This window comes from Mchenga conophoros, linkage group LG13 (genome assembly GCF_057382185.1).
Source record: "Mchenga conophoros isolate Kocher_MC1m ecotype Shallow Benthic linkage group LG13, M_conophoros_male_GT1.1, whole genome shotgun sequence".
NCBI classification, from domain to species: domain Eukaryota; kingdom Metazoa; phylum Chordata; class Actinopteri; order Cichliformes; family Cichlidae; genus Mchenga; species Mchenga conophoros.
Window position 1 is genome coordinate 21,107,591 of NC_140538.1, and position 24,023 is coordinate 21,131,613.

At 39.0% G+C, this 24,023-nt stretch overlaps 1 protein-coding gene across 14 annotated transcripts in view; it reads left to right on the plus strand.

Annotated features, from left to right (window-relative positions):
* LOC146561237 (neurexin-1a) overlaps positions 1 to 24,023 on the plus strand; it is a 259,720-nt gene that overhangs the window by 214,825 nt on the left and 20,872 nt on the right. For 13 of the 14 annotated variants that reach the window (XM_085297146.1, XM_085297144.1, XM_085297148.1 and 10 more), the window contains 3 exons: positions 388 to 559; positions 6,305 to 6,394; positions 7,811 to 8,130. In XM_085297146.1, the coding sequence (XP_085153272.1) occupies positions 388 to 559; positions 6,305 to 6,394; positions 7,811 to 8,130 (582 nt within the window). The remainder of the gene's footprint in view (positions 1 to 387; positions 560 to 6,304; positions 6,395 to 7,810; positions 8,131 to 24,023) is intronic. The other variant, XM_085297156.1, reaches the window with a different exon arrangement.

Sequence of the window (24,023 nt, forward strand, 5' to 3'; positions counted from 1 at the left end):
ACCCCTTTATGAGAAAAGCCATGCTAACGACTTCATTCATAGTTTCATTGTGTTTTCTTAGTCCATACTGATGTACAATGAAAAATTTCAGCTGATACTTTTTTTAAAATATTTTTTTCTTTTTACTGGATTCTCATAGCACTACTCATTTATAAAGTAGTTAAAAAAATAAAATAAAATAAAGTAGTTAGTGTTAATTCATTATAAAAAGTGAAAGTGCTTAAAGAATTATAGGCCACTGGCCTGATTGTCTTATAAAAATCACAGCTCTCTACCTTCCTGAAACCACCTGCTCTAATTTCGCTACAGTCCCTTAGCAATGCTGTTCACAACAATGTTTACTGATTACTAAAAAAGAAAGTGTTTTTTGTGTTCTTCTCTTTTCAGGAGAAAGGAAACATTGCCGTTGTATTTAATGTCGGTACAGATGACATTAATATTGAGGAGACGTCAAAGTTTGTAAATGATGGAAAGTACCATATAGTGAAGTTTACGAGGAGTGGGGGTAATGCCACTCTGCAGGTGGATGACCTGCCAGTCATTGAGCGCTACCCCACAGGTGAGTCACCCACTTTGCCTTTAATTACATCTGCCGCCTCCTAGAGGCGATAAAATGACCCAGATATTATCAAGCAAGCTATTAAAGCCTTATCTGTTAGGATGTTCTTATGTTGACTTGGCATGTGCTTTAATTGCTTTTTATGTTTCGGTTTCCAGCAGCTTTTGAGAGTAAACACCAGTGTTGTTGAGTTGTCTTTTCACGAAATCTTTGATCTTTGTGGTGCATCAATCTGATAAACCCGAGGGCTGATAGACTCCTATATGTCTGCCTACAAGTACAACCACCCAACCTGTCTACATGTCTGCATTACATCCCCCATATACCTAATTGTCAGTGCACAGTGTATACTCACAGTAACCCAAATCATTAGACAATCCACAGACAAATTACCAGTTTTTTGTAGCAAGTAATTGTGTGCGGTTTCAGTATTTATGTGTCTGCCAATATAGCAGATTGATTGAATTAAGGTCACCGGGGAGACGGACCTGTAATAACACTGTCAAAGTAAATCTGTTGCTTACTCACAATTAAATACCAGATGATCAGCTTCATTATGGCATCTTGTTTAGACATAAAAATACACTTTGATATTAATAATTTTCACAGCATACAATTACTCACAGACTAAAAGCAAGCCGGATTAATTTTCCTGGCCAATAGTGTTACTAATAATTTAAATTGTGTAACACTTCTCATAAACACAGTTTACATGACAGTAGAGGATGAATTTGGTAATTACTGCCCTGTGTAATAGGCATTTAGTAACTGAAAAAGAGTAATGTATTTTAGTAGTTTAACATTATAAGAGTGGAATAGTTTTGCTGGCACTTTCTTTTATAGTTTACTGGTTACTGATGATGTAATATACTGTGGACTCAATGTTGTGAGGGAATCTTTTGATCGATTGGGGAAAAAAAACAAAGCAATCTCTGTGTCAACACATTTGTGAGAGGAAATCTGTAGTAATCTAACTCAGCAACAACTCAACAACACTGGTATATTTGTGTAGAATGTATGCAGAATATAGAGTAGAATATACAGATATTGATGCTTCTGCCTGTGTTGTTGAACTTGATGACATTTTTAACTTGTTAAAGGCTTTGACAAAAGCTATAGATGAATAAAGGAGTGCGTAAATGACTGTTGAGAATGCAAACAGCAAAATTACTGTATGGACACGTGTAGTGGTTTTTTTTGTTGTTGTTGTTTTCTTATTTGTTTTTTTTCCCATGAGAGAAAAAACTGCAGCACTAAATGCAAAACATTTGTTAGATTTTGAGCACGCATAAAATGAGTGGGCAACCAGACAAACAGAAGACAAATTGAACCTGTCGCTCCTCTTTTGCATAATGTTTGGTGACCTTTTTAGCTATGACCAGTGCATTCATCCAAATGAAAGATGGTTTTTATGACTTGGACTCAACCCTCCCTGCTTGCCTCAGGTGGAAAAGAGAAACTAATGGCTTTTGACATGTTGTGGATAGGGCCGAATATACAGCAGGGTTAAATTCCCGCATCCCGTCTCAGTCTTCAAACGACAAACACCCGCAGACCAGCGAAAGCCTGATGATACATACTCGTACTCATGTCATGCAGATAAATTCAAAGAAGTTGGCGAAAACAACTTGTTGTTGTTGTTGTTGTTGTTGTAGTATACATCAGTGGTGATATTATACAGACAAAGGTTTGCTGCTATGCATTTTTCAACAATGTACATTACATTACAACACATATTTGGTAGTAGAAAGTCATGCAGTACTGCAGAAAATGCAGAAAAGCATAAGAATGATACAAGACTGTCCTGTTATGCTAAGTGATGAGTTATAACTGCTGCAGGGAAAAGTGACCTATCTCATCCCCACCAATCATGCGTCAGTGACAATGCCAAGTCCAGCTACCTTATTAAGCTCGTTGCAGACTAATTACATCTAATCACAATTACTGCGCAGTTCCTCCCTGCACCCCCAGCACACAAAGCTATTATTCTCTCAGCTCGCCTGTAGTTTGATTAGTATCCATGTATGCCTCTAACGCACTCATAATAGCAGCCCTCAGCCACTCTTAGGCCACTCACAGATCAACAATGATTATAATAAGAGTAGACAGCAAAGATAAAAATGATGGCTAGAGAGTGAGAAAGATAGAGAGGAGGAGTTTATAGGGGAGGGAGCGATCGTTCTTAAAGCAAGGAAATAATTGCTTCGCCAGAGCCTCTATTGCTGCCCTGGTAATCTCATTAAAAAGTCTCGTACTGCATACTTATGGGTCATTAAAAGTCTTTAGTACAATTATTAGAATCTAAAATGCAAAATACACATGCAGACACACAACTAGGCAACTATTTGTTGTAGTTTAGCTCTCCTTCTTTTATCCTGTCTCTGCCTTCATTCTGCATCACACACAAAAGGCTCAGCAGCAACAAAAAGAAGGAAAAAAAAAATCAACCCCTTCTCCTGAGCCTTGGCCATGGAAGTAATACCATCACAATGGTGCTGCCAGGCCTGCAGGGTACAGTGCAGTGTCCTATCGGAGCACCCAATGAACACACGCTGCACACAAAGATAATGGAGAAGTCCCTGGCCTTATTCTTTTACTGTTATCAGAGCGTGGTGCACTTACAGAGCTCACCGTCTCTCACTCCACTCTCCGAGCTCCGAGTTCTCTTTTCCTGTCCTTTTTACCTCTATCTGTCCACGTCTGCCTCCGTGTCGATCTCACCCCCTGTCCTCTTTTTCCCGCTTGTGGTGTGGAGTCTGATTTATGGGATACAAGGGAAGGATGGTTAGCTTTATCCATCAAAGCCCCGTCCTATCTGCTCTGGTTTTACCTTTGTTCTATCCGTGAGCTTATTGAGCCTATTGTGCAAGCTCTCAACACCGAGGATATTTAAAAAATAGCGCAGTTAGAGAAAAGGGAGGGCAGAATAATAAAAATAATAGTGCGATTTGTGTAGGTTCCTCCTTTTTTTTGTTCTTTTTTAATTCTCCCGGCTCCATGAACAGAGGAAGCATTTGCATATTTGTTCATTTAATGTGGTGAGTGTCCTAGGGCTTGTAATGAGATAAAGCTCCCACCTTATCTGACCACTTTATTAACAAAAAAAAAAAGAATACAAGCGAGCGAGGGTAAAGCAGGTCGGTTGGGATGGCTCAGCTGAATCGCTGCTGTCTGGCAGAGGAGATAAGCCAGGCTGTCCCACACCAAACCAAATCACCACTCAGCAGCAGTCACAGGCGCCGCTCACAGGCAGGATGAATGGGCTCTGTTGCTGCATCAAAGCCCAGGGGATAGCATTGTTTAACACTTCGGTGTCCCACAGTGGGAATCAATACACGATCAGACCTTGATTATATGCACACTTAATTAACCTCAGTATAAGGATAGACTCAGTGTGCCATGGGGTACATAGCCAAACAGATAAAGCGCAGCCGTCTTTGAAAATGGAGCATGTTTTTGCACAAAAGTAGAGGATTTTGGCACAGTGGCACGCTGTGTGTGAGGATAAGTGTGCATGAATATGTGTGCATGCTTCTTGGGTATCTATGCGCCTGGAGCTGACACTCCTCTGTGCCTTTCTATTAGTTTCCTTGCATACTTCTTCAACAAACTGTCATCTGCGCTAAAACTCTGACACCAACATGTAAGCCTATACTAAAACTATTTTTTGAATAAAGCTTAGAATACATCAAAAACACGTCATACTGCAACCATCAAGTAACTTATATAGCATAGTTAGAAATGAGCATTAATCAATGAACATCATTTAAAAAAGGAAGGTATTAATGGGTGTTTCTCTTTTTCACTCTAAACTCAGATGTCCTCGCTGTCCTCGCAACAGCTGTAGGATAAATGTTCTCCAGGGCCCCGTTTGATGCTGACCTCTCCTCAGATGAGGTGTCAGAGTAGCAGGGAATGGTGAGGTGACATAACCAACACCCCATGACTAAGAAATGGAGATGACAGGAATTGACAAAGCCCTCAAATGTTCCATTGCAACAGCAATGAAGAATTATTCATTAATTTATCACATTCAAAATGATAGGAAGCACAGCTGTGTCTGCGTTTGTGCATGCTTGACTCAACAAATGCGCTATTTACTCCTGCTTGAGTGACGTATGCTAAAAACTGCACTACACGACTTCTCGAGGAGCTCATTAAGTCCTCTTTTTTTAGTGAAACAAGTTGAGTAGTCACAGTTAAGTTTCACAAGAAATGACAAATTGAAGTTGACATGCATTTGCAAGTTTACAAGTTTAAAATACTTTTTAAGAAAAATGTAGAAAAAGTGCAGAAACTTGATGTATGTGCTCTACAAGAGAGTTTGTCCATTACAAACTTCATCTTCCTTCCTAAACCAGTCCTATCAAATGTTACCCATTACCTTCCTGTGTGGGTTTGCTGTAATCTGGACTGTATCTGTCCAATCAGCATAAAGGAAAAGTGTTGCTAAATCTTCTTCACAATGCTATGTGCTCCACCCAGGCACGGTCATCCGCAACCAAATTTCATTAGGGGTATAGATAAGATTCAAACTGGGTTTTTTTCTTGTTTAGCTGGTCTTCAACAGTAATTCAAGCTGATGTGATTAAAAAAATATATTTTTATGTATGCTCTTACTTATAAGATCTTTTATTAGAAGAGGTGTGCGTCTTTTACAAGGTTACCTCCTTTTCTTAGCAGACCTCTCCTCTAAGAAGCTATTCTCCACCGAATCATTGTTAGCTACCGGATCTTTTATCTGCCAGAACTGAATTAATATAGTTGATGGAACAAACATTGTCAATCTGCCAGAAGAATGGGGCTGACTGAATTCAATCTCAGCAGACAATACCAGGGGAAAAGCACTCAGAGACAGTGCCACTTTGCTGAAAGTCTTCTGTTCTGGAGAGGTTATTGGCGTTGACAAAAGGGTGATGCAGAGTTTGCCCTCATTAATGCCAAAGTGCCCCTCCAATACAGAGTGTCGTTTTTTTGTAGCTCTTCTTTCTCATTTATGTCACTTATTTGACTTTATGCTCTAAAAACACTTGACTGTCATTGAAACACATGTATGCGATGCTACACTCGGTCAAGCTTGTGACTTTTTCTTCTTTATGACTTGTAGCTTTTGTCAAAGCCATGTTCTTGAAGGTTTACAGTGTATGTATCTACTTTGTCTTCTGATTTCTCTCTGATTAGAAGCGTTAGAGAATTTACTGTTAGGTTTTATATGGCAAATAGTTTATTATTACTTGTCAATTAGTGTTTTTATAAATGGGGTGGGCATTTGTAATATGTGAAAGTTAAATGGTTCTCTCCTTTAAACCATAAACGGTTTATTTAATAATAAATTCAAATGATGTTCCTTTTTGAAGCTGTATAAATGTAACCAGTTTAAAAGTCAGATAAAAACAGAGGGAAATGATAAATGGGGATGGAAATATTGGGTAAAGATATTGTAATGGATGTATAAATTTGTGATTTTGGTTGGTTTTTAACATAGGTTTATTAACTTAGATGAAACATTTATATGCTAGTCCTCTTATTTTCAATTAATATAGGCCTAATTTGTTGGTTAAAATTAAAATAAAAAGAGTGAAGTTTGGTCAAATAATGTTTTAGTTAATACTGTTTTTTTAAACATACAAAACGTTTTTAAATATAAAAACCTTGTGCAGTTGTATAGCTCTAGCATTAAGTATGGATATTTAACCTTTGACCTTACAGATTGTAACCAATGAAATGTCTCTTTAAACTTTAAAGGCAACAATGATAACGAACGCCTGGCGATTGCTAGACAGCGAATCCCATACCGACTTGGTCGAGTAGTTGACGAATGGCTACTCGACAAAGGTAAAAAACCTGATTAAAATTTTAAATAAAATAATTTGATCATAACCAAGTTGTAGCATTATTTTGTAAATAATAAACCTTAAAAATAAATGTTCAGTAAAACTTTAAAATTAAAATGATTTGAACAGTTAAATTTAGTTTTTTTTATAATAATGTATTCATTTTATAGATGTAAGCTTTTTTTAATACGTGTTTATTGTCAACTTACGGTTAAAGGGACTGTAAATATGAATATAAATCCACTTACTGAAGTAATATCAGCATTTTTAAAATGTCTATAAATTCATGTCGCTTTTTGCTGTAAACATAAATTACAAATTAAAAGTTCTACATCAGTTGTTCATTCGTTGCTAAGTGTTATTTTGAAACACTTTTGAAACATGCATTTACAGTACAGCACATTACTTTAGTGTCATTTGATCTATTTTGATTAAACTGTTAGCAAAGATAAATAGTGTGCAATATCAATTGGCATCAGCATTTTGAGTCCCTTTAACATATATTGTAAATATATATACATATATATATATATGTATGCAGGACTTTAGATCAAAGAACTGTAACATAAAACAAGCTGAGTGCATGCTTTGTTTTTTTGTTTCGATTTTCTTTATTTTTTTTCTTGTAGTTAAATACCTAATTTCTATCTTCACTCAATGTGAAATTAGCGTTCTGCTTTTTTTTAATATTAATTCTTTTTTTTCAGTTTTCCATTGAAATTGTGTCATAAAAAGTTCTGTTTTAAATTTCATTTCTTTCCAACCATTTTTATTTTTGTTTGTTTGTTTTAATTTGGTTGCTTTTGCTAAAAGGATGAACAATAACAGTGAAGTGTCTCTTGCCTCCTGTGAGAACCTTCCAGTCCACTTCTCACAGACTGCAGCCACACATGAAGCTTTCTTGTTTTTCTTCTTTTTTTCATGCTTTCGAGGTCCATAAATGCTAAAATTTGAAGAAAAAATTGAAAGATAACTTAGTTACATATATCTTTTTAGCTTTGTTATCCAATTTTGTTCAGTTTTATTTCCAGGCAATTTCCTGCAAACAAATGATCCATTTAGTCCTTTCAAGATTATGTTATCATATGTTTTATGTAGTTAAATCTATTGCATTCCCATAACAGTGCTACTTTTTCTTAATCTTTTTTTCCATGCCATTCCAGATTAGACTGACCTTTTAGCAAAGCTACATTGATTTTCTATATCCTGTGTTTATACTTTATGTTTTTCTTTTCATAGGCATCTCATCGTTTAACTACAATAAATTAACAGGGTTTGCTCTACAACCCGTAATTTATTGTTCTCATTAGCCACTGGGCAAAAAAATCAGTCTTTCTGTTCTTTTATCTTGCTTTGTAAAAGTGGCCGAGTCCACAGTTCAACATTCTTGTATATATGTAACATTGTTTTCCCGCAGGGCGACAGCTTACAATCTTCAACAGCCAAACCACTATACAGATTGGGGGCTGGGAGCGAGATCGCAGTCGATCCTTTCAGGGCCAGCTTTCAGGCCTCTACTATAATGGCTTGAAGGTCTTCAACATGGCCGCAGAGGGGGATCCCAATATAAGGATCCAAGGCAGTGTGCGGCTTGTGGGGGAGTCACCCTCCTCTATCACCCCACAGTCAAGTACCACAGCCAATCGCTCAGAGACATCCACATCCATCATGGAGATCACCACCACCACAGCGTCCAGCAGGAGAGTAAAGCTGACAACACCACGAGAGCCTCAGCAAGTAAGATCTCTTTTAAATAATTCTTTTTCAAGTCTCTTCTTTTCCATGTCTATACTCTGTTTGATCCTTATTGTAATGCTCTCAATGCAAAGTAATGCATAGAAAGTTAAGCGCATCCTGGATTAATATAGTACGTTTCATCGTGACAGCCACGTGAAGAATGCTCCATTTTATTCCGCCCGTCATGCCTTTTTTTCTCCTTGAGGCCTCCGCCCTAAAAACTGAGGGAAAATAAGCACATTGTTTCACAATTGGGAGCTGCAACACACTGTTGAGCATTGCTCCTGTTTGCAATCAGATATGGCCCCATGAGGTGTGTCTGTGTTACAGTGATAACCATCATCGAGGTCCTCCATCATCTTTATCGGTCCTGCATGAGTGGTGCAGCATCTGCTGGAGCATATTACTTCTCAGATGTCACAATGTGGGACTAAACAATGCAACGCGAAATATGTGTCCTATCCAATGGAGTGGTGATCAGACCATTCTTGCATAGTCTCTGCCAAAAACAGAAGACATTGCATTTTAAACGCCTCACAATACATCAGCAGCCATGAACTGGAAATGAAAAACACTTGAAAAATGAACTGTCATGCCTTTTAGAATACTTTTACCATTGTTTCACTCACTATCCACATCATCAAGTATGCACATCATATTTATGAATTTTAATTCACTCACATAGTTTTGTGTTTTCTTATGACTGCTGCATTCTTTGTGCATTAGCTTATACTTGAGTTAGAGTACAGATCTGTATACCCAAATAAAATAAACAAATTGGGATAATATTTACTATACCTTAGTTGTGTAGTACTCGTATTTTTTCTACAACCTTGCCAAGTATATTTTGTGAATGATTGGTGCGACTGTGTAATTATTTTATCAAAGGGCAATCCATTCACTCTTAATTTGAAATTTCAGTTGGCTAGCTGTGGCCCTTTTCATCTTGTGTTTTCCTAGCTGTAAGCTGAGCAGATTGATGTTGTGGGGATCCCCAAGAAGTCTTATCCTATTATTAGTATTATGCACAAGCTGCAAAACAAAACACGGACTAACATGAAAAAACCTAAGATGGACACAGTCTAGGATTGAATGATATACAGTTAAGAGACAGCTATTTGCTCTATTTATTGTCACAAATTATGTACTGTATATTTTCCTAATGTAAGCAAGAAAGTGTGAGGGTGCCTGTTTTGCAAAGCTCTCTGCCCCTAACTGGTGGATTCTGTCCCACGGGCCCAGTTTTGCTCATGTGTTATAGATGTTTTAAAAATGTAAATTGGGAATTTAAGTCTTCTCCTTTAAATTGGACTGAATTTAAAAGCCATGTCAGTGATTCTGGAAGACCTGCTTAATTGACAATACATGTTACTATATATTCTCATATAGGTCATTAAAAGGAAGAGTTGCAGTGGCTGTATTTCGTTTTCACAGCATAAACAAGACTGGAATGTTGGAAATGCTTTCATGTTTTGTTGGTACAAAACGAAACTAGAAGCAGCGTGACCCAGGGGACGGTTTCAAGTTGTATAAACAATCAAAAGCCAGCCTCACCTCACTAATTGGAGAAATGTGCTTAAACTGAGCCAAAGCTACTCTGTGATAGTTTTCAAAATTAATTGGGCATTTTACATTATATTAAACGCTCACAGCAAAAAAAGAAAAGGGGGGTTGGGTGGAACATGAACTGAATGCATGCAAAGTTAAAGTGATTGTCAAAATTTCAAATAATTTGAGGGTCAGATGTATTAAAAGCATGCATAGCTGCTGTAAGCTAAAACATCCCTTAGATCAGAGCTGTTACAAATATATTTTAAAATAATTTTTGGATTAGTCGCGTTGGGTACAGGGAGATCATAGCATCCCGAGGAGTGGTGGATTTAACTTCACTGAAAAATCTTCACACAAATGATTTGATTTTAATTCCTCTTTGTATAACTTGTCTGTCTTCACAGTTTCACTGAGACAACAGTTAATAGACACATGCCTCAGTCTATTTTAAAAGAAAACGTCTGAGTGCCTTCACAGTGTAACAGTGATGACTTTCATTGTTAAAAAGAAACCCATTTAATTAGTTTTCACATTAGGCCTATTGTTGTCTTCATCTAAAAATTAGTGTGAAAACGCCTTTAACCTTTAACGTTGATGCATCTGTGAAAGCAAAATTAAGCTCTTTACTGCGAAATATCAGCTATATTTAATCAAACAGCAAATTAAAATATCACGCTGTTCTGTAACGTTAGCAGACTACTAAACCCACTGCTCATTTTATGAAATGACAGACTCCTACAGATAACATGCACCTTACCTTCGACTTAGCGCAGTAAAGATTATACATTACCTCTTGTCACCTAACTCTCTCTGACCTGAGACCGGCATAATAGTTTGTGCAAGGGTCCGCAGTTGCTGACAAATAATACAATCATAAATATTGATCCGCGTGGAATGGCTTTCTCTTGGACTCAGCATGGTTCCTGAACCGTTGCAATAGCGTGTAATGCAGGTGAAATATCAGACAATAGACTATAATTATATCCCAGCTCCATGCGGTGATATAAATTGCCACCAAGGAACCAAGAGATTGGCAGAAAGGAATAGCCTTGATAGGATGGATGCCCCTTTTTTCCTTGGCCTTTTCATCTGGAGTTAAAAAAGGTGATTTAAAGGACCATGACAAATTAGAAGTATAGCAAATTACAAAGAGAGGCATTATGTGCAAGGCATCTGGAAACATAGATAACTGACATTATGCTATTTTGTTAATGGGATTCTGCTTTACTGTTTTTATCAATAACAATTAACCTTGTGGAAAGTAGATGTATAGTTATTATTGTTGAGCAGTGTCCAGATCATCTTATTGTTATTGTTTTAAAAGTATACAGTATGTATGGCTGCAAGGCTTAAGGTTGATTAGTGGCGATGCATATTCATATTTAGAAACAGGCATTGTATCATCGTGTTATGCTGCAAGCTCACCTATAAGGTGGTAAAGAAGGACTGGAAGTAAGAAAATAGTCAAGTCAACTAAAGAGCGGTTCAGCGATGTAGGTGGAGAGATGAATGAGGCATGCAAAAATGTGTGCATTGGGAGATGTCAACGCGTTCGGTTTGATTCAATGTGACAGCCTTCCTATGGCGAGCTCCTGCGGTACGACATTACTGTCTCAGGACACTACAGTAAAAAGAGATGGTGCATTCACTGTCCTTTCTGTTGAATAGTCAGCATTTATTCATTGTCCAGCTGTTCCATCTCCCCTCTGATGTCGAATGCAATTCACCGAATGCTTTTATATCCTAAGAGCCTCACATTACTGGGACACATACATTTTTAGTATGGCAGGTCCCAGTGGATATAAAATGGCTAACGCAGGCAGTGGCAGTATCAGGCTATAACCACTGAACCTCGGTGAAAAAGGTGCTCTGGAAAATGCCGGCCAGACTGTCAAAAGGAGCAGTTGGATCCAAAATATTAAGAAAAACATATCTGAGACCTTTTATACACATGCCTAGCGATGTGAAGTGATGACTCAAACCACAAAAAAAGTGTAGTTAGATTTGTAAGTGGCTGCAACCTACAGCACTAAATTTCTTAGGAAAGTAGCAGCAATAGCCTTCATAATGTAACTTAGGATGGTGCAATCCATCCAGTCTTTTATTATTTGACTGGATTATTAATAAATGGCTACAGCTTAACAATGTGAATTAAACTAATTAATGGTCAAAACTATTTATTAACTTTCTTTTTCCTAAAAGAAAGAAAACAGTCTATTTTGACTTTCTCCAAGAGAGCTCAACAGGGTTAGGGTTATCACTATAATGTCTTATGCTTACCTCATATGGTCGTTCATACTCAATACCTGCCTAATAAACAGAATGTCTGTATTCGGCCATGCAGCCCTGCTGTGCACATGTTGTGAAAATTCAAGCACAGTGAAACCTTTCAGTGACATCGGCTCTGCAGACTTAGGGTGTGTCTTCTTGCCTCGGCCTGGTTACTTCCTAGGGGGAAGATCCTGCTAGTGGTCATTATAATAATGATTTTAAAGGGTCTGTCTTCTCAGGTGCCCTATCAAAAATGCTTGACTGGGGTTATATGGTGATTGAATGCCGAAGGCCTTGACTTATGGGTAACATTACATTATAGTCATTCTTCTCAAGTCACTGGGTGTCCACACTTGCTTTATTAACACGGCTATTATCGTCTTAGAGCACACTGGCATAATCAGGAAAGAAGTTCACCATGGGAAAAAAGCTGATGAGTCAGAATTGTTATTTTAATTGTGATACAAATTTTACATCTGCCTAAAACATAATTGGATTAATACAAATTTTAGGGCCACTCCAGTACAGAAGAACCAGATATGATCTTGTTTTTATTTTGATCATACGATCAATCTGACGAGCTTCCCCGACCAAGATATTAAACGCTTGGGTGTCAGATTGTGGCTTGTGAGGGGAAGGGAGCTGATTGTAAGCACTGGACTGTCGTGTTTTGATAAAGTGTCTGCTCCCTGCAGTGGTGCCTGGTAACATCCAATTAAACAGTAATGAACTTGTGTAAGCTTTCGCAAACAACGGCACAGCTTTCACTTGTCAGATTTGAACTATTTTAAATCCATCTTCATTTTTGTCCCACTCAGTCCCCTAACCCTTTCCACCAATTACTGAACAGAGCTGAACTTTGTGTAAATTGAAAAAAAGAGATATTGTGTGTGTGTGTGTGCACGTATGTTTTTATATGTACTGATGTCCTTTTGACCCCAAGCTGCCCACACACAGAGGTCTAAAGGTAAAACTAGCAGCCAGTGGTCAGGCACTGCTCAGTGTTTGTAAATTAGATCTTTTCAGTATCATCTCCTCCTTAATAAAAACATTTAAATATGTCTGATGGCAGTTTGGGATATAACAGCATCTTAAATAAGAAATAATTATTCGTACTTAGTTAATGCTTCATTCAAACCACTGAGTACTGAATGCTATTTACCTACCAGCTCCAAAAAGAAAAGAATAGAAAAAAGAACAAAGGGGGGAAACAAAAAGATAAATACTGCTATCTACCAGAGCCATTGAGTGCTTGTGACAGTGATGGATCCTCACCTGCACCGCTCTGTATTATCAACCCTGGCCAGTGCATATGTATATAAATCTCTGAAGCTTTCCTAGTGTGGGGCTGCCATCCACCAATGTTGTCCTCCAGCAACATCCTCCAGAGTTGGTAATGGCTGCAGGGGAGACACAAGGACACAATCTTCCAGCAGAAATATGTACAGTTCAAAGCCATGTTACACATATGTGACCTTCAGTTTGGTATAAAGAACCTCTAGTTTCTTTCTATTGGTTTTACATATGGTGGTTCAATTTTCTGAAGCTTGTTTTTTCCTTTCGCATACATTAGAAAATGGAGAAAACGTAAAAGGTTCATAATAATATAAGTAGGACACACTGTCTGGCATCCATGATTATAAGAACTAATTTTGTGTCAGGCCATACGGGAGATGTTAAGCTTTTCCCCTAAAGAAATGAAAACTTTTACCTAATGATGGCGCTAAAAGAAGACTCACAGGATTGCTCAAGTCATTTAAATTTCTGCTCTAGGGACCTTTAATATCAGATATGGGAAAACCTTACAGAAACATAGCAGTAATTTTGGATGTCATATGACATTTCACGCTTGCTATGTTTCTTTCATAACCTTTTTGCATTGTACAATTTCAGTTTTATAGCTTGTTGCTGGTGAAAAATCAAGAAATGCAGATTATAGCCTGTTCCTAGGGAGAATGAATGGCCAGTATGTCACATCATTGCCACCAAATAGCCAATTGCCCCCACTATTTCTGAATTAACCCTGGGTGAGGTGGGTGTAATGGCCATTCAGAGGAAGCGAGGAACATTCAAAACACATTGTGTGGGCCATTTCATTTGCACTCACAGCACATGGTTCAGTTCCAGCTGAACTGGCTTATAGTGGCTCTGTTTATCTTGGTCCCTGAGACAAGGGGCCAAAACCTGACCTCGCTATAATTCTCAGGGATAATCGAAGATTTGACATGCTGCACTGCTACACCTTTAGTGCGGTGTTTGGCTACCTTCTTGCCTCCCTTGCTGACTCTCACAGAACACACTATAATTACCTTAGTGTCACAAAAATCTTGCGGTGAAAAATCTTCTGTAACTTACTACTCAATGACTGCTCAGTCTGCACCTTCTTTTATTTAATTAACATCCTTGCACTATGTGTCTTTATTGTGTTTTATACTACCTCACCGCGTGGTTTATATTGGTAGAAATAATTGTTTTACAAATTGAGGCTAGAATAAGTCTTTAAAGCCAAGATTTAAGACCAATCACGCATGTGTCCCTATTCAGACAGACGTCTGGAGTTTGATTGAGATTGTGCTTCTTTAATTATCCTGCAAATGATGCTAAATCTTGTTCTTCTGTCTTCATTTAGTTTGAGATACATGATAACTGCCTTCACATTTTTTATATAAATTCGAATAAGTCTTTATAAATCTTAATATGGGTATCATTCTGAATCAATTGTCTGAAATTTGTCATCAGTAGTTCAATTGCACAGTTTCATGTTACAGCTCCCATCCCAGTTTAAGATCATAAATGTCCAGTTAACGGCGATGAAAAAGTATTTCACTGTGTCACCTTTTTTTTTCTCAGTGCACTAATGAAGCTGATGTGGCTCCAGTATTAAAATTAAACTTTTTTAGGTCACTTACCACTCCTTTTTTTTGGTCTTTTATAACAAAGAATAAACAACAAGAGCCATAACAAGCTGTCACTTGGAGCTTCCCATAAACAAAAACAGTTGCTGTTCTTATGATGGAGAAGACGGAGGTGGAACATCATGTCTGAGCATTTCTTAAGAGAAGAATTGCAGCTGTGTAGAATTTGATTACTGCTCACTGTTCAGTGGAAAACATGACTTGTATTACACTGAAAAAGACTTCATTGCACTATGAAAACACTATATACTGCTATAATGTTACTGTTGCTGTTTCATTTCTTTCCATAACAAATTCAAACTATTCTGGCATATAGTAAGTCCATTTTACTTATATAGCACACTTAAAACCAACGTGCTATACAATACAAGCAAACAATAAATAGTAAAAATAAATAAAGTTTTCCTAATATTCTCTCCACATAGAGTTTCAAAGATCAGCAGTTTCTGAAAGCTTGACAAAAAAGCTTTGTCTTCAGCTTAGACCTGAAGACAGTCACAGTTGATGCTTGTCTCAGGTCATTTGGGAGATTATTCCAGAGTCTCGGAATAACGACAGCGCAAGTACAAAATGGTTTTGTACAGATTGGGAAGCAGACATTAAGGATCTATCCAAAATTGTGTATGGATGCACTTATTTACCACATTTGCAGGTGCAAGTCCATTCATGACTTTAAATACAATCAGTGCCACTTTATATTAGATTCGCTAATGCACGGGGAGCTAGTGTAAGGCTGCTAATACTAGAGTAATGTAATTTCACTTTTACATTTTACATAGCATGAATAACTTGTATGTAACTATAACGTGAATATATTTGTATAAATATAACTTAATATAACATGTTTAAACTGAGTTTGGTATGTCCTCTTAAGCAGTGCTAAAGTTAAGGTTTAGTAACACACTCAACAAGTGGGAATAGAATAATAGAAAAAAAGCAGAGCCTGTAAAAACAGAGCCTTTACTTAGAGATTATTACATTTGTATAGTCAAAGTAGGTAATCGGTCCATTTACCTGTTATGAAATCAGCCTTTTTATCCTGGCCGTCTTCTCTAAAAGGGATGAGGTCATCAGTTGTCTCTCGCAAGTTACGGAGCAGCACACGCTGACAACAGCATAGTAAGTTTGCTTTTGATTGACGGGTTTTCACAGTGCAACTACTGTAAAATTAATGTCACTGCTGTCAAACATGGGATATTATTTATTTTTTAAGCTACATTTCTTTAAGCACTAATAAATTCATACAACAGATACTTAAAAATCCGTGCAGCTTTTTCTTCAAACAGATGTAGGGATGCTACACATGTGGATCCACTGCCAATGGATCGTATACATATATAAATATAAATAAAGCATTATCATTACAGTATCAGATAGATATTACGCATGACTTTTTCACAAAAATTCAGCTCATTGAAGTTTTAAATCTTTATGAAAAGTAATTACATCTTCACACAATATACCTAATCAGAGCCTGTTTCTCTCTTTTATTGATATTTCGAGACTGGGTAGAAACAAATGGGAAGTTACTGATTTGTAAAATAATTAAATTTTTTTCTATCTAGTTTCCTTTTCATATTTGTATCGGGAATTGTTTGTCACTTTCTTAACCAAGTGGAACTGTTTCCTTCAACTCATCTAGAGGCAGATCTCATTGTAAAATGAAAACCAGCCAACCCTTTTTTCCCCCCTTAAATTTTGCATTTGTGCGCTTTTCAATTAGAAAAACAGACACATGCATAGAGAACTGAGAGGTTACTAAGGAAACAGAGGATGTTCTCCATTAATAAACGAGAGTGATTATTCAGCAACAGTGCAGCCATGTTGGATGAGTCTTATTTCATTCCAGATATTAAACCAAACTGTCTCATGGACCTACAAACATACTGCAGTGTTTAGTGTGAGTGTCAGCGCCCTGTAAGGTTGTGTTCAATTATTCAGAGAAAGAAAACATCCTCGGGATAAGATTTCCCCTGCAATGCAGATATATGGGATTGACCGTCATGCTACCGAGATACTATAAGCTTGAGGATAAAGTAATAGGTATCAAAGATCTTACTTCACTGACAGGTCCGCTATTGATTTTTCTAAGTTTATTATCTTTTCTATATCTTATTAAAAATCCTGCTACCACCACCTGCTATGGAATAAAAGGAAAAGCACTAGTGGATAATACAACTCCAATGATTTCACGAGAGCAGAATTAGGTTGAACACGTGATGTGGAGATGGACAGCTCTCCTCTGCAGCACTTGTTTGTGTTCCTGACCTCCCCCACCTTCTCCCTAAAGTCAGTTGCCTGTTGTTTTTTGGTGGTCCTGGAGTGCGCTGCCCCAGACCCCATCATGGTTTTGTGCCCACCCAGTGCTGACAGATGGCACAGAAGGTAACGCCGTGGACCTGCAGTGGCCCGAGCCCTGTGACGTTCACTCCCAGCAACAGACCATATCCATCATCTCACGCTCACCAGGGGCTATTATAGAAACTGCCCTTCAACATTGTGTTGTAGAGTCCATGTGACTCACTGATCCAGTCCACCTTATCGGAGGTACATGCCAGCTTGTCGACACGTGTTGGCTTGATTTGATGAATGCTTGTGTTATTCGAGAGCTGACAGCAGAGACAGGCTCGACTGCACCAGGAAGACGATCGTCACATTAGCCAGCTGAGACAGGACGTCGCGTCTTCCTTTGATGATTTATTTGGAATTAGTTTTTTTTTCTAAAGTTGTTTCAGCCAAGTTTATCATCGTGCCGTTATTAAAGGACTGAAAAAAAGAAAGCATGTTTACTTTTGCAGGTTTCACACTAACTGCCAGCAGTGCTGAGAAATACAGATTGTTCCACTAAGACAGTTTGGATGACAAGAATGAAACCTACGCAGTGTGAATGTCGTCTCTGTTGTTTGTTAAAGGCTGGCTCTTGTGACAGCTTTACAGCTTGTTTTATAGACCACATTGTTGTCTCTTAGGACCTTTGCTTTTATGATTTGTATACAGAATATAGTCCTAGGCAAACTGTTGTACACAAGAGACAAATTTGTCCTACAGTGTGTTGCCCCCACCTGCAAGATTCGGAGATCAGCTAGTTTACATTAACATTCATGAACACGAGCTCTGTGCCAACTGCTCGTCGAGCTATGCAGAGCTCCCTCTATTTTTAAAAGTAATTTTACGCAAAGCAAATAGAAAGTGTTCGGCACAAACTGGCTCGCGCATCCATAAAAGCTCCTTTATTAATGAATGCAAGTAGTGCTAGTCAAATTTGACATTTTCATTCTCACCGAAGAGAAATCACATGCTTCCTCTGTCCTCGGATGAAGCCAGTAAATTTTCCTTTCGGGTGTATAAAACAAATGCAGTGTACCTCAAACTTGATAACGGTTTGGTAATTGAGTCTACAGCTATAGCGAGCGTTAGATTAGCATCATAATGTATACATTTCAATTTCAAGATGGCTAGCTGTGTTCAGGGAGCAGCCATCTTGGCACTTGATAAGTACGATAAAGGCAGTTTAGGGATGGACTGGAACACAATATGAAGTAATATCATTACCAGATTAAATTAAGATAAAACAAATTCCAGATGCTGCAGAAATAAAATAAAGAACGCTGCATGCCTGCAGATAAAGCCTTTTAGCTTGTCACACAAGTGGACATGAGACAAAGGGCAATGGAGAATGGAGAAATTGGTTCGGGAAGGAGGTAAATTCATTTGAAGTAAGAGTTTAACATATTGAAAACTAGATTTGTTTGTTTTCTTTGAGAGAGTAAGATCAGAAGATTGATAATACTCTTGTGTATGTAAAAGAAACTCAAAGCTAAATACCATAAATGAGGGGGGAAAAGACCAATCTTGGATGTTTTAATCTGCACAAAAGAAGATGTGATGTTCTGTGTGAGTTGTTCTCGACAAAGTGCAATAACTACCACAGAAGTGCTTTTACATTTCCATTACGCTATGATATCTTTTGATAGACTCAAGATATTTGTTCCCCTTTGTGTGCAGTCATTGTGCAAACTATAAAGTCTTTACAAGCCGAGAGCTGCAGGAAATGACAGGTCAAGTAAAAAAATTAATTGATAATTTATTAAGAGAAAATCTAGCCATGAATTGCAGTCCTGAACTCTGGCACAACAGCATTGCTGCAGGGATGGATTAGTGATGAAAAATCAATTGTGCTTGAGAGAGTTCATAAACGATTTCCACCTGATTTTTATTGCAGTGTGGTTTTTGTTTCCTTTGTGCCGAACCAGAGCCTCGCTCATTAGCTTGTAGCACTCGCGCTCACCCCTTTGTGAATGACAAATCCCCACCTGGAATACAAGAATCAGATTATGGTGATGCTCTCTGGGAGCTACAGGTGACCTGGTGTGCTGTTGTAGGGCAAAGCTGCTCTTCCTCCTTCCTCATGTCATGTTTTTGCAAACGTTACACTTGGGAATTAGACCTCAGTACATTCATCTCAGCAATGATGGCATCTATATTAGGATGACAAATTTGTTCCTGTCACCTCACGAGGGACTGGGACTGCATGTCAAGATGCAGGTAAAGTCAGGAAGGCAGTGATTTGTGGCCAAGCTGCGTATCTCTTCCCACTCCTGCAATCGCTTTCTCAAAACACGCACAGGCACACGCTTAGTTTTGCCATCTATTTTTAGACTTTGAGGAAAATATGAAAATGAAGAATTGTATGGTCTCTTCGGATTGAAACAAACTACGTTCCCCACAATCACAAGCATTTGTGGTTAGCATTTAGATAGAAAGCACCGTGATTACAAGCCATTCTCTGGTAATTGTTATGCTTCCCTTATTCCTCAGCTTATCCTTAGTGTATGATATTCCTCCTGGGCAGTTCCCTGCTCTCAGGCCAGATTACTACCAAGGCGAGGTAGAGGCACGCACAGAGCTCCAGATTCGATTTCAGATAACGAAAATATCAGGGCATCCAGAGGGAAAAATGCTTCAGTGCAGACAGATTTCATTTATCTGAGAAGTGTGAAAGCAAGGATAAGGGGGAGGCACAAAGTCAACCATGTAATATACTTCTATGGAGCTCTGTTTATGCATAGGCAAGAGAAAGAAGAAATGAGAGAACATGAGGGGGGAGTGTAGGAGGCAGATAGCAGCAGATAGTGTCTTATGAATATCATATTAAGATTTTATCATTTAGAGCATGTAGCTAACAGAAGGCATCCAGCCTTCTCCCGTGTAATCGGCTCGGAGCTGTCTACTACATGGCAGCAGCTCAATATGCGCTCTCTCAGCGCTGTGAGTTGACTACAGGCATCCGTCCATATTGTGTGCACATTATTTATACGTCTCCAGTAATAAAAAAACAAGCACCATGTTTAATTGGAATCAAAATATCAACTGTTTATCGTACGTCGTGCAGGATGTCTGATGTTGTCTGGGGGGGGGATGAATTAGGCACCAGTCACACATGGTTCACTCTGAGTCAGTGACTGACATGGTGAGAGTGTGACGCAGACGCTGACTGGGAAATGGACTTCATGTCTCCTCCCACGCAGCCACAACTTTCCTGGTTCTTTTTGGTGGCTGAGCCATATCACGCGCTGCGGTAAGTTCTGAGGGCTGTGCAGATGACTGTTTCTGGGAAATAAGCAGAACGGGGTCCTTGGGGGGAGGGGGGGTGTGGGGGGGCTTGAGGAATATCTACAAAGCGGTGCCTTCGAGCAGCCACATTAAAAGGAGTCATCTCACCGCAGTGTTCTCGGGTCCCTGAGAGGCAGTATGTTTAATGAGGGCAGATGCATGTGTACATTTTAAAGCAGCTCTGTAATTACTTCATATCTACACTGTCTTGTACTGTACACCTTTACACTTTACGCATTAGCTCCTTCGTGTTCCTGCACATCACTCTCGTAAATGCAGCCTGTGTTTTACACAGCAGAAGCTGTTGTAGTTCTATTGACCGAACTCCAAGTTCACCTGCCACTGCTCGCTTATTCATTGCTTTTCTAGTAGCTAAATATGTCCATCCCCCCTGACTGTCCTTATGCAATGAGAACACTAACATGCATGCCTTAATAATAACCAAATAAAAGTTTTTAAATCCCTATTCCGAGTTCATCTTAACTGAGAATATGTGCACGTCTCCGTGTGACGCTGTACTCGTGTTTCCACACTGCACGCGGTGGATGCACCAGGAGGGTGAAGCTGCCTCCCAGCATCTTGTTCAGTTGTCTGGGATGCAGCATTGTAAGCCTTGAGGAAGATGTATGGCAAGACAGGAACATGTGGGTACCAGGGGAGGAGACGGGAGAGCCTCTGACCACTCTTTTTTTAATGACACTCCCTTACTCAGCCCGAGGTCCAGTTGCAGCAGCAGCTGCTCCGTTTTAAGTAAAGCAAAGCCTTTCTCTCAGAAATGCACAGCGTCTCAAAACAGAGCAAGGAAAGACATGCAGCTTACCACCACGGCCATTTTTTACATTATGGAATATACAACAAATCAAAGCCATAGTTAAAAAGTCCTGTAAGGTGATTTTTTTTCTTTACAAATCTTGTTCACATTTAAAAGAATTATGAAAGCCATTGCATAAAGTCTCGATTTACTGCTTATCACTTTGAACAATTACACGATGTGACGCTTTGATTCTGTGTTCATTAAATTAGGTGATGTTAAAAAAGTCAGAATTGCTTTTAAGGCCGGTTTTGTTTAGCATAAAATTATGAGGATGGGATATATTTTTAAAATTAACTTTTGCCTAAAAACTTTAATGAATTGTATATTTTTATATCCATTTTGTATATCGATAAACAGCTCACTTTTTCCTTAGGTATTTGTTCTCTTTTGTTCATCACTGTACTGTGAGGCACGGTGGCAAACTGTGGCATCACCACGTAACCCTTGTGTCAGCGCCTTTCTTAAATAGCTGTTAAAGATCAAGATGTCAGGAACACGGTGTTCAGAATTTATACAGTACCTATCCCACCAGTGTTTGCTGCACAGCTGCAATAGTGATAATGCCATTCCATTGTCTTTCAGCCTTGCGAGTCTGTATCTGTGCGAGTCCACGAGGTTGACAGCTTGGCAGGCCAGCAGTAGGATGAGTGTGGGCGAAGGCCAGGCAATACACTGAGCTGAACTCACAGTCTGAGAGTCCCACACGCCTTCATTATTCAGTTGGAATCTATTGAGCATCTGGGACTAAATTATTCATCAACATCGACCTAGTTCCAGGGTGCTAAGTTAGATACTTGGATGTCATCAGGCGTTCTGATAAGACCTGCTGCTGCAGTGTGATATCTGCCATGGGTAAATACAGAGTATGTGCCTGGATCACAAAGAGTACTAGCCATTACTTGAGTTTTATACTGTGTAGTTTTGAACAACTGAGCCTGTAGGTGCTTTGGGCTCAATGTAAGAATGGGGAGTAATTTCTTCATCCCATTTCTAACTACGAGGCCTTTCTATCTGCTGTCCCGTCGCCTTCTTCCGCCTCTTTCACTGCGCCACTAATGATGTGTTGCTGCAAGACTGAAGCTTAGGACAACAAACTCCTCCCAATTAGTCTGTGCACACAACAACTCTGGCCAGTTATGGACCCTAGCAGGCCATTGTCAGTGTAAAGCATGTCAGCGTGAGCACGGGAAATAATTGCACATTGTTGTGAGCAGGATCATGCAGACAATACTGATTTCAGATTCTTTAGGATACGCTTTTTGTTTGTATACACTAGAGAGGTCCCAAAACCTTTTATGCACCACCGACCAATTTATGTCCGACAATTTATGTCCGGCCTTTACGGTGTCGCGGATAAATACAACAAAATAAAAACCAGTACCAGTATCAAAAAAAGAAGAAAAAAAGACCCAGGGAAACCGAGTTAATGATAAAAAATGATTAAAAAAAAAAACCCTGAAAACCATAAATTTCACACCCGAGCCTCAACTCTCGCGGCCCAGTACCAAATGACTCATGGACTGGTACTGGTCTGTGGCCCGGGGGTAAAGTGTCTACTGTACTGATTGAGGCTTTCGTCTTTTAAACATTGTGTGATGCTTTGTGTTTGATCTTATTTAACTATACATTTAATCCCCCGCCCCCCCAAAAAAAGTAGTTTGTGATCATTCTTGGCTTCTCTGGCTTTTTATTAGCACTATTCATGTGCAGTTAAGCAGGTTTTAAAAACCACACGGTGTATGCTACAGCCTATGGGCTCACAGTACATATTCAGATATATATATTCATAAAACAGTCACTTTTGGGTCGACTGTGAGTTCAGTGTGGACATTAATGTTATGAAATTAACTTTTTTTATTTTGAGTAATCCATCACCTGCAGCAGTGTATTAATCTCGTGCTGTTGATGGGCTCACCTCAGATGTTCTTTGACTGAAATTTGGTCTTTTTTTGGAGTCTACTTCCTGCTACATGATGCTACAGGAATTTTTGCTGAGAATAATTTATTAGCCTTGCAATAGCTCTGTAGCTAGCCACCAGGTAGCACGATGTAGCCTTAAAAACAGGCTTTAAATTTTCAAAATCTAATCTAATTTAATTTAAGAAGCGTGTGGAAAAACCAAGGCGCAAAATAACTGCCCATGAACTGAGAAAAGTCAAGCGTGCAGCTGCCAAGATGCCACTTGCCACCAGTTTGGCCATATTTCAGAGCTGCAACGTCACTGGAGTGCCCAAAAGCACAAGGTGTGCGATACTCAGAGACATGGCCAAGGTAAGAAAGGCTGAAAGACGACCACCACTGAACAAGACACACAAGCTGAAACGTCAAGACTGGGCCAAGAAATATCTCAAGACTGGTTTTTCTAAGGTTTTATGGACTGATGAAATGAGAGTGAGTCTTGATGGGCCCGTGGCTGGATTGGTAAAGGGCAGAGAGCTCCAGTCCGACTCAGACGCCAGCAAGGTGGAGGTGGAGTACTGGTTTGGGCTGGTATCATCAAAGATGAGCTTGTGGGCCTTTTCGGGTTGAGGATGGAGTCAAGCTCAACTCCCAGTCCTACTGCCAGTTTCTGGAAGACACCTTCTTCAAGCAGTGGTACAGGAAGAAGTCTGCATCCTTCAAGAAAAACATGATTTTCATGCAGGACAATGCTCCATCACACGCGTCCAAGTACTCCACAGCGTGGCTGGCAAGAAAGGGTATAAAAGAAGAAAAACTAATGGAACCTG